At 22.7% G+C, this 12054-nt stretch overlaps 1 protein-coding gene across 2 annotated transcripts in view; it reads right to left on the bottom strand.

Moving 5' to 3' along the window:
• LOC122513003 (neurofibromin) overlaps positions 1–12054 on the bottom strand; it is an 80584-nt gene that overhangs the window by 3933 nt on the left and 64597 nt on the right. Inside the window, exons 19-25 of one of the 2 annotated variants that reach the window (XM_043629227.1) lie at positions 8081–8221; positions 7616–7993; positions 7413–7526; positions 3995–4081; positions 3451–3653; positions 3180–3366; positions 474–718 (exon numbers count right to left, since the gene is read on the bottom strand). In XM_043629227.1, the coding sequence (XP_043485162.1) occupies positions 474–718; positions 3180–3366; positions 3451–3653; positions 3995–4081; positions 7413–7526; positions 7616–7993; positions 8081–8221 (1355 nt within the window). The remainder of the gene's footprint in view (positions 1–473; positions 719–3179; positions 3367–3450; positions 3654–3994; positions 4082–7412; positions 7527–7615; positions 7994–8080; positions 8222–12054) is intronic. The other variant, XM_043629228.1, reaches the window with a different exon arrangement.

Below are 12054 nucleotides of genomic sequence, written 5' to 3'. Positions count from 1 at the left end.
AAATTAAATTTTTTGAGAATTTCGATGAAAATTGTAATAAAATTAATTGAAATTTTGCAATGAGTTTTATTATTTATTTATTTATTTTTTTATTATTTTTAAAAAATTTTTTATTAAAATAATTGAATGATTGCGAAGAAATTTATAAAAAATTTGTGAATAATTGAATTCCTGTGAAATTTTTATTATTTTATGAAAATAATTAAAGGATTGCGTAGAAAACTATTTAATTTTATTGAAAAATTTTATTAAAATAGTACCTAGATATTAAAAATCATTAAATTCAGGAAAATTTTTGAAATTAATTGAAATTTTGACAAGAATTTTATTAAAATGAAATTTATTTTTGAAAATAATTGAATTTTGGACTGATTTTTACTTACTTGAAGCAAATTTACGGACTTTTACGGGATTTACGGACCTAGTTCGAGCTCTGTTATTATAAAAAAAATTGATAAACAATTTAGACTTACTCTTTGCGAATTTGAGATGTAGACATTTTTAAATCTTCACTTTCATCGGAAGAAAATCGACTTTTAGAACAATCACTTCTAACGACCAGAGGATTTGATTTATCTTGATCGGAAGATCGTTTATTTTGTTCCGAGGAAGAATCGTTGTGCGTTATATTTTCAGCTTCTTCTACTGGCAAACATGTTTCAACCATTGCCTCGAGACAATTAACAAATAATTCGGCACTCTCTGCGGTTCGATTACACTGGAAAATGGAAATATTTTCAAAAATGTTTAGTGAAAACCTATTGAAATATAAAATGATAATATTTACAATTTCTTTCCTTCTTTCTCTTTTTTTCAAATAAACAATGGACAAGTATTGGAATTTTTTAGTCTATCGTAGTACTTTTTAATTAACGATTTTTTGATTTCTCAGCTTTCTTTTCCAAGTAAAAAAAATTTTTAAAACCGTGAATTTTTATTTTTTCTTTCAAGGTTGCCACAAATATTTAATTTTATTTTTCCCTGACTTTTCCCTGATTTCCAGACAAAATTTCCACTTTTTCCCTGACCCTAAAGAATATTCTGATTCACTCTAAAAATTATTAGATACTCAAAAAAATGTTCTATTACATTTATTTACAAATTTCTTTAATTGTCAAATTATTTTAAAAAAATCAATAACTTCTTTTTTAAATAAATATTTAATCATTATTATTCTTCTGTAGGAATTCAAATTTTTCAAAACATTCAAATTCAAACCTTTATGAAATTCAACAACTTATAAGAATATTATTACAAAACATGAAGAAGACTTTCAGTGATCGCCTTCTTCATGTTTTATAATAATTTAAATTACCATAAAATTTTTTTAAAAAAAGTTAATTATTTACAAAAATCCTAATAAAATCCTTCGCAAGAATTTAATTATTTTTACAAGTAGTAAAATTTCTCAAAAAAAATCAATTATTTTAAAAATGTAATAAAATTTGTTGCAATAATTCAATTATTTTCATAAATAATAAATCGATTATTCGGTAATTCATTTTTAAATCAATTTTTATTAGAAAATTCTAGAAGAATTCAGTTATTAAAATTAAAAAATAAATAATTTATTAATTAATCGAATGTTTATTAAAATTTGTCAAAACAAATTTTAATAAAATTTTTAAGAATATGTAATTACATTTTTCGAGAAATTCGATTAAAATATTGCATCAAAAATAATTAAAATCCTGCGATGAGTTTTATTATTCATGAAATTAATTAAAATTATCCCAATAATTTTATTAAAATTTTTCTAAAATAATTGGATTTCGGAAAAGAATTTTAATATTAATTTATAAAGATACTTGAAATTTTGACAAGGATTTTTTTTATCATAATTGAATTTCTGCGAACAATTTTATTATTTATAAAAATAATTGAATTCTTGAAAAGAATTGTGTTAAATTTTTTTAAATAATTCAATTCTTGCGACGAATTTTATAAAAATCTTTTTTAAAATTGATATTTTTCGAAAAATTTTATGAAACTTTTTTTTTAATAAAATTGAATTCCTATGAAAAATTTATTATTTATGAAAATAATTGAATTATTTCGAAGAAATTTATTAAAAATTTTGTAAATAAATGAATTCCTGTGAATGGCCAAGAATTTGATTAAAAGTTATAAAAATAATTGAATTTTGATGAAGAATTTTATTATTTATAAAGATATTTGAAATTTTTTTTTCAAATTTTTTTTAAAAATTTTTAAACATAATTTAATTTCTGCGAAGAATTTGATTACTTTTGAAAATAATTTAATTCTTTCTAGAATTTTATTCAAGTTTATAAAAATAATTGAATTCTTGAAAAGAACTTCTTTGTTCAATTTTTTATTAAATAATTGAATTCTTGCGACGAATTTTATAAAAATCTTTTTAAATAATTGTTATTTTTTGAAAAATTTTATGAAATTTTTTATTTTAAATAATTGAATTCCTGTGAAAATTTTATTGCTTATGAAAATAATTGAATTTTTTCGATGAAATTTATTAAAAAATTTTTAAATAATTGAATTCCTGTGAAATTTTGCCAAGAATTTTATTAAAATTTAAAAAAAAAATTGAATTTCGATGAAGAATTTTATTATTTATATAGATAATTGAAATTTTGACGAGAATTTTTTTAATTTTTTGATCATAATTGGAATTCTACGAAGAATTTTTATAATTTTTGAAAATAATTTGAATTTCTGGAATCATTTGTAACTTTTCGAAAATTTAATTTTTTTTTTAGTATTTCGAACTAAAATTCTTCTATCAATCTAGTATTTATGAAAATTGTAAAAGTTATTCATTAAATAATTTCTAAGTGATAATTTTATGATTTTTTTTGAAAAATGAAGTTATTTAAAAAGAAATTATTGTCAGAAATTGAAAAAATTGAAGGTTTTGTATTAAAATTCGTGGTAATTTCATAGTTTACGAGGCAAACAAAAAAACATCAAAATCAGAGTTTTCTCATGAATTTTCAAAAATTCAATTTATTTTTCCAGTACTTTTACTAAAAATCCCTGACTTTTCCCTGAATTCCCTGACCTGTGGCAACCCTGTTCTTTGTTTTAAATGTTGATGTGAGTTTTTTTTTTTTGGTCTTTATTAATATTTTTGTTATTTTTCATGAATTTTCTTATAATGAACTATTATTTATTTATTATTGCTAATTCTCTATTGTTACCTTCGTGTAAGGTCCAGCGAATCGCCAAAGTCCTCCAAAACCACAGCTTTGCAAATAGTGAAGTTGTTGTTGACTCGTATCTTCGCAAGCAATCATATTCTGTATAATAGCCTGTACCGAGCTCAAAATCGTTTGATCATGGCAGGTTGAAAGCACACTATTTATTTTCGCGTCCAGTAAATTATGACTGAAAAAGCATTGCGTATTACTTTCTTGAAAAGTTTTTTGTTTTACAAGAAAAATTCGAAAGAAAATGTTTAAATTAACTCACATGACTGGAAAGACTTTTGGAAAAACAACTGAAGCTTCTGCGAGATAACCGTACAAAATTCTTGTTTCACTTTCTTCAGTGGAGTATTTTACCAAAGTGGCCAGCACTGTTAAGACTAGGGTTTGAGTTGAAAAATCTGTGAGAACTTCCGGGTCCAAAAGAACGTTGTTTTCATTGCTCACGCTGACTCGAGTACTTCGATTCTGTATAAATAAACATGTCATTCAAAATTTATTTTCCTCTTTAAAAAGTAACTTAGTGCATTAAAAATGTCTAGAAAATACCAAACTCCAACACACAAAGAAACAAGAACACATAAAGAAACAAGTGAATATTAAAGGTTTAGAAAAAGAGAGAAAGAGAGAGACAGAGAGTTTATGTTTTACTCAGGAATCATCAAAGATAAATAAAATGTTTATTCTTTTCTTAAAGAAGTTAAATAAAGAAAATTTGCGATTTTCATAAATGAATTCTTTATACAACTTCTTTAAGAACACTGACAATGATTGGATATTTTCTGAAAGAGTGAGTAATCGATAAGTACCTTGGGCTCTAACTCGTCGTTAGGTTTGACTTCCTTCGTAGATGGTACAGAAAAAGATCGCTGTGTTTTAAATAAAATCCGGCCAGTCTGGTTAGTCGATGAGCGTCATCAATAAGATGATGAAAGTGATGAGGTGAAAGACGCGTTAGTGGACATTTAAGAGGATTACGATCCAGGTAAAGGCAGACACAGACACGGATCAAACATAGAAAAAAGGTTCACATCAAAATTTTGTTAGATTTTAAGCACAAACACAGATCATATTTATCACAACTAATTCAAAGAACAAAGTACTTTTTAATAAACTTATTTCTGTTAGTTGTTTTTGCTTGTTAAATTATGAAACTAATTGAAAGACAAATTAAATATTTACAAAATTCTAATCATCTATGTATTTAATAAAAAAAATTCACTTTTTCAGGGCTCGAACCAGTGAAAGTATTTAAAAATATTTAAAAATACGGACTTTACGGATCAAAAATTAAAAATTACGGATCAATTATAGACAAAAATTGAAAAATGTAATCAGTTTGAGTCAAATAAGAGAAAATTTTACTTAAAATCATTATTTTACATTATAAGAATATTGTAACTGCAACTTCTTCAAAATTATTTTCATCATATCAATTCAATTAATATTTTCTACAATTTTTAACCAAAATTCTTCTCTAAATTTAATAATTTTCCAAAAAGTTCTTTTTCAGAATTTTCGAATCCATTTCTTTAAAATAGAATTTTACGTGAAATTTCGATTATTCGGAAATTCTTCAATTAAATATATTGCAGAAAATGAAAAACTTGGAATAATTTCAATTAAACATTTCAAAAAAATTTATTCTTCAGAATTGTTGGTTAAAAATATGAAAAATACAAATTTTACTAAAATTCATTTTTAAATCAATTTTTATTAAAAAATTCTACGAGATTTCAAAGATATTTATTTAAATTTTTGTGAAAAATTTTATAAATATTTTTAAAAATAATTGAATTCCTGCTAAAAATGTTGTTATATTTTAAAAAAGTATAGAATTTTTTTGGAAGAATTCTGTTATTTATGAAAAAATAATTGAAATTTTGACAAGAATTTTACTAAAATTTTTAAAAATAATTGAATTCCTGCTAAAAAATTTGTTATTTTTGAAAATAATTGAATTTCTTCAAAAAATTTTATAAAAAATAATTTAATTCCTACTAAGAATTTTGTTCTTTATAAAAATAATTGAATTTACGAAGAATTTTGTTATTTATAAAAATAATTGAATTCGCTTGTCAAAAACTTTATTAAAAGTTTTAAAAATAATAGAATTTTTGCGATGAATTTTATGATAATTTTTTTAAGTAATTGAATTCCTGCTAAAAAATTTGTTATTTTTGAAAATAATTGAATTTCTTCCAAAAATTTTATAAAAAATAATTTAATTCCTACTAAGAATTTTGTTCTTTATAAAAATAATTGAATTCTTGTCAAGAACTTTATTGAAAGTTTGAAAAATAATTGAATTTCCGTTGAGAATTTTTTGAAAATTTAAAAAAAAAATTGAATTCCTGCTAAAAATGTGGTTATATTTTAAAAGAATTGAATTTTTTGTAAGAATATTCTGTAATTTATGAAAAGATAATTGAATTCTTTCCAAGAATTTTATTTAAAAGTTTTGAAAATAATTGAATTTTTGCAAAGAATTTTATAATAAATTTTGAAAATAATTGAATTCCTGCGAAGAATTTTGTTATTTATAATGATAATTGAATTCTTGTCCAGAATTGTATTACAGTTTTCAATAATGATTGAATATTTGCGAAGAAAATTATGAAATGTTTAGAAAATAATTGAATTTCTGCGAAGAATTTTATGTAGTGTTTAAAAATAATTGAATCACGTTAAAAAATTATTTATTTTTGAAAATAATTGAATTTCTGTGAAGAATTTTATGAAAAATTAATAAAATAATTGAATTCCTGCTAAAAATGATGTTTTTTTTAAAAGAATTGAATTTTTGGGAAGAATTCTGTTATTTATGAAAAGATAATTGAATGCTTTCCAAGAAATTTATTTGAAAGTTTTGAAAATAATTGAATTTTTGCTAAAAAATGTTGTTATTTTTTTAAATAATTGAATTCTAACCAAAAAGTTTATTATTTATAAAAGTAATTGAATTCTTGTCAAGAACTTTATTGAAAATTTTAAAAATAATAGAATTTTTGCAAAGAATTTTGATATTTATAATAATTGAATTCTTGCCCAGAACTCTATTACATTTTTCAATAATAATTGATAATCTACGAAGAAAATTGTTGAAAGTTTAGAAAAAATGAATTTCTGCGAAGAATTTTATGTAGTGTTTGAAAATAATTGAATCTCTGTAAAAAAATTTTATTTCTAAAAATAATTGAATTTCTTCGAAGAATATTGTATTTATAATGATAATTTAATTTTTGACAAGAAATATATTACAATTTTTAAAAAAAAATTGGATTTCTTCGAAGAATTTTGTAAAAAAAATTTTAGATAATTTAATTCCTACTAAGAATTTTGTTCTTTATAAAAATAATTAAATTCCTATGAAGAATTTTCTTATTTATAAAAATAATTGAATTCTTGTCAAGAACTTTATTAAAAGTTTTGAAAATAATTCAGTTTCGGAGAAGAATGTTATTATTTATATAAAGATAATTGGAATTTTGACGAGAAGTTTAGAAAATAATAAAATTTTTGCGAAGAGTTTTATTACTTTTGAAAATAATTGAATTTCTGCAATCATTTGTAACTTTTTCAAAATTTCCAAAATTATATCGTACAATTTACAAACTTTCGAGCCCTGCTTTTTACAAAAAATATCATGCATTTTTATAAATTTGTTTTCCATTTTCATAGATTTTGCAAATATTATTTTATGGAATGAATCCATTATATTTCAATAGAAGTCGTTGCGACCTATTTTTAGAAAAATCTGATGCTTCGTATAATAACAATTCATATTTGACAAGTATTTTCAAAAATATTTTGTATTTAATTTTGAATTTTAATTTAAAGTTGAATTGCATGGAAAAAAGGATAGTTATATATTTTTCCTAAGTTTTTTACTTTTTGTTTTGGTTTTTGTAATTTCTTCTACAAAAATGAATTGTACGGATATTAAAAGCCATTAATACGAAGCATACGATTTTTGTAAAATAGGCCGCGCCGACTGCACGTGAAATATAATGAACTGTGGGGATTAAAAAAGAAGTTAAACAAGTCATCACAACAACGAGAAAATACGTATTTTAAGAAGTATTTCCCGGCAATACTAATGTCATTTAGAGCGTGACATGTAAAGAAAAGATAGAAACCAACATGAAACGGCAAGAAGATCAAATACCAATAAAGCGATTGCCGTAAAATAAGTTTTGTTTTAAAAATGGATTAAATAAAAAGTACCTGATGAGAAGGATGTTGCTTAAGTTGACGCGCATGTGTGATTGCCGATTGATCCAAAAGATCCCATGATTTTTGCCTACGATTCGGCGGATTATTAACATTCGTTGGAAATTCCTAAAAAGTTGAAATTAATTAATTAATTAATTAGTTACAAGTAGTAGTTAAGGATTACTTTATTGCGTATTGGAAATTAAGAATCTCACCGATCCGTTAGTAATCAAAGTGTCTAGAAAATCATTACTGCCAGATTCATTAGCGCTTCTTCCAAGAGCGTGCCTTATGTGACATCTGCTTCTAACTTCTTCAGAAACAGAAACCAATGCTGCGAGATAGGCAACACTCTCGGGAGTCACTTCAAATTTGTCCCTTCGATATGGTTTTGCGACAATTGCCAATAACATTGTCAAAACACGAGCCGTTCTCGTGACAGTTGTTGGTGTTGGATGTCTGTATCCTTTCAATAAATGACCAACCAGCGCAAAATGGAAATTTGATTTAAACGACAGTCCAACAGCGTGATCTAGTTGCTTAAAATGCCACTCCAAAGGTTCTCGAGTCGACATCATTACCCGCTCCAAAGTCTAAGGGATAAGAGTCAATTATGATTTATTATTTGTTCTTTGCAAAAAAAAGTTGTCAATTTTTGGAAAAATATAAAAAATTCTTACCTTATCATCGAAAGTTCCTTGCGAATCCAAAGTATGCAAATTTTGTTCCAAGAGAGCCAAACCAGAGGCATAAAGGGACGCTTCATCCAACTGTAAAACTGAAGTTGCTACCCAAAATAAATATCTATGAATTGGAGATTCCTGTTTTCAAAAATAGAAAATATATAGTGTTTGTAAATAATATTATGGGTTTACATTATTGAATAACAGACTTCGCACTCGATAATTCATTTTAAAATAGTAGCAAACAGTAGCTTTCAAACTAAAAAAAAGTTGTTGCATTGTTTTTAATAATTAATTTTGTCAAAATATAATAAATACTAGCAACAATTCGCGCGGCTAACTTCTTACTACCTTTTTTTTAAAATAAAATTAGCAATTTTAAAAATAATAGAATTTGAAAACTTTCTAATTTAAATTTTTGTTGAAAACACTAAAAAAATTCAATTTTGGAAAAATTACAAATAATTGCAAAAATTCAACTATTTAAAAATAAAATAATAAAATTCTTCTTATAAAATTCAACTATGTACAAAATTTGAAAAAAAATTTTGTAAAAATCCCAATTATCTTTATAAATAACAAAATTCTTCTCCAAAGTTCAATTATTTTCCTAAATGTCAAAATAATTCTTGTCCTAATATCAATTATTTTCAAAAATAAAATGCATTTATCTAATTTCAATGATTTTCAATATCTACTATTTTAAAAAAAATTCTTAAAATGAATTCAATTATTTAAACAAATTTTTAATAAAATTGTATGCAAACATTTAATTATTTTCATAAATAATATAAATTTCACAGGAATTCAATTATTATTTTTATAATTAATAAATTTTTTTGAGGAATTCAATTATTTTCATAAAAAATAATTTAAGATTCTAGAAAATAATAATTGAATTAAAATGATAAAAATAATTTTGATGAAGTTAAAGAAAAAATATTCTTATAATAATATAAAATAATGATTTTATTACTTAGTCATCTTTAATTATTATAAAACATGAAGAAATCGATCACTCCGAGTCTTCGACTCGGAGCAATCGATATCTTCATATTTTATAAAAATACTTTTATAAGTTGTTTAATTTAAAAAAAAAGATTGAATTTAAAATTTTTGAATGTCTTAATTTCTGAGGAAAATCCTGTTCCAAAAATAAGATTAAAAAAAATAGGAATTTTGCAAAAATTTTTCTTCTTTTTCTAAAACAAAATAGGTAATAATTTTGTTTAAAAAATTGTGATTCATAAATAAAAATAATGCAAAATAAATTGCATTATTATTAACTTTTTTATAATTTTTCTCTTCAAATATTTTCAATTTTAAAATTAATATTTTTGAAAATCATCGAATTGTTGCAAAGAATTTTATCAAAAAATTTGATGATAATAGAATTCCTTCAAAGAATTTTATTATTTAGGAAAATAACTGAATTCTCGCAAAGAATTTTATTAAAATTTTTAAAAATCCTAATTAAATTCTTTTGAAGAATAATTCTTCAAAAACTCTATTAGTTTAAAAAAAAATTCAAAGAAATTATTTCTTTGAATTTTTTTTTAACTAATGGAGTTTCTTTAATAATTTTAATTAAAAATTTTGAAAGCATTTGAATTTTATAAAGAAGAACTTTATTAAAAGTAAATTGAAAATAATTGAATTCTTGCGGAGAATTTAACTATTTATAAAAATTGTTTCGAAGAATTTATTAAAATTTTTGTACATAATTGAAATTTCTGAAAATATTTAAAAATATTTGAATTCATCCGAGGAATTCAATTAAAATTGTTTTGAAAATCATTGGATTTTTGTAAAGATTTTACTATTGAAAAAAATAATTGAATATTGTTTAGAAAGTTTTTACTATTTATAAAAAATAATTAAATTGTTATGAAGAATTTTATAGAAATATTTTAAAATAATGAAATTTTTTCGAGAATTTCAATTAAAGTTGTTTAGAAAGTAATGGAATTTCTTTAAAGAATTTTATTAAAATTATGTATATTCAAAATAATTGAATTCATCACAAGAATAGAATTTTTTAAAAATATTTTGAGAATAATTGAATTATTTTTAGAGAATTTTAAATTCTTGTTGAAATTGCATTTTATGGAAATTTTTGAAAATAATTAAATTCTTTCATGTAATTTTATTTAAATTTGATTAAAAATAATTTAATTCTTTTGAAGAATTTTACTATTTATAAAAATAATTGAATTTTTTCGAAGCATTTATTAAAATTTTAGAAAATATGAACAGTGATAATTAATTTTGTACTTAATAAGTGAATTTTTTTAATTTTGATTATGAAATTATTTTAAAAATTTATATTTGAAAATTAAAAAAATTTGTAATTTGCATAACAATAATAAATTGAATATCACGTTCAGCGAGTAAAATTTTCTAGTAATAATATAATAGTATACAATCAATCTCAAGATAACAAAAACAAAAGTATAAATAAAAGACAACTTCAGAGCGTGAGGGACAGAAAAAGTGAATGAAAGAATGAAAGAACATTCAAATTAATATAGTTAATTATGAAAATTTTATTTTAAATAATTGAATCGTGAATTTCGAAAAGGGCTCAACTCTAAAAACCATAAGTGTCATTTTTACATAACCAATGACATTGAAAATAAGTCTTAAAATTCTTAGAGTTCAGCCCTTTTTAACCCTTTAACGCCCAAATAGACAAAATTTTGGCATGAAGTTTGAGGACTTATTTCGGTACTTAAAAATCAATAGAAAAATTTACGAATCATCATTTCTTATGTTTTCATATGCGCTCTATCGAATGGCGAAGAAAAAAAAGTCAAAAATTTATAAACAAAAAAGTTATTAATGTAAAAACATTAATTTTTAAAAAATTAATGTTTAATATTTTAATATTAATTAATTAATTAATTTTTAAAAAAAGTCCGATTTTTTTCCAATTTTCGTTTAATTTTCAATTTTTTCTACTCTGAAATAGCGGAAAAACAATTCCAAATGTTACAAATAACGTGACATAGATATATAACCTAGAAAATAGGACTATAGAGAAAATTAAAAATTAAAATGGCGGCTCAAAAATGGAGTTTGAAGTTCAAATTTTTTTCAAAATTTGATTCGAAAGTACAAAATTGTTAAAAGTGTTTAGATCAGCTTGAAATTTGTTACTCGGGGATTTTAAGGGTCACTGATCACGAATCTGAAGTCCAATTTAAAAAATTCAAAATGGCGGATCCAATATGGCGGACAATTTGTTTAAAAACTCATTAAATTTGCTTGAAATTTGTTACTCGGGGGTTTTAGGGGTCGCTGATAACGAATCTGAAGTCCAATTTTAAAAATTCAAAATGGCGGATCCAATATGGCGGACAATTTTTTTAAAAACTTATTAAATTTGCTTGAAACTTGTTACTCGGGGGTTTTTGGGGTCGCTGATCACGAATCTGAAGTCCAATTTAAAAAATTCAAAATGGCGGATCCAATATGGACGACAAATTTTTAAAAACTGATTAGATCAGCTTGAAATTTGTTACTCGGGGGTTTTAGGGGTCGTTGATCACGAATCTGAAGTTCAATTTAAAAAATTCAAAATGGCGGATCCAATATGGCGGACAATTTTTTTTAAAAACTCATTAAATTTGCTTGAAACTTGTTACTCGGGGGTTTTTAGGGTCGCTAATCACGAATCTGAAGTCCAATTTTAAAAATTCAAAATGGCGGATCCAATATGACAGTCGAATTTTTAGTTGAAATTCAATAATCACGTTCTTTAGCCATTAAAATACTTGAAATATTTTTAATGTTTTCCAACGTTTACCACGTGGAGGTAAACGTGAACTGGAAAGTCTTTTTTTTATTTTTAAATTTTATATTTTTTTTACTTTTTTATTTTTTTTCTTTTTTCATTTTTATGTATTTTTCTTCTTTTTATTTGTTATTATATTTTTTGAATTTAAAGGTCAAAAAATGGAAATGTATAT

This window comes from Leptopilina heterotoma, unplaced genomic scaffold (genome assembly GCF_015476425.1).
Source record: "Leptopilina heterotoma isolate Lh14 unplaced genomic scaffold, ASM1547642v1 Lhet_130, whole genome shotgun sequence".
Taxonomy (NCBI): Eukaryota; Metazoa; Arthropoda; class Insecta; order Hymenoptera; family Figitidae; genus Leptopilina; species Leptopilina heterotoma.
This window is presented reverse-complemented; position numbering and strand designations above follow the sequence as displayed.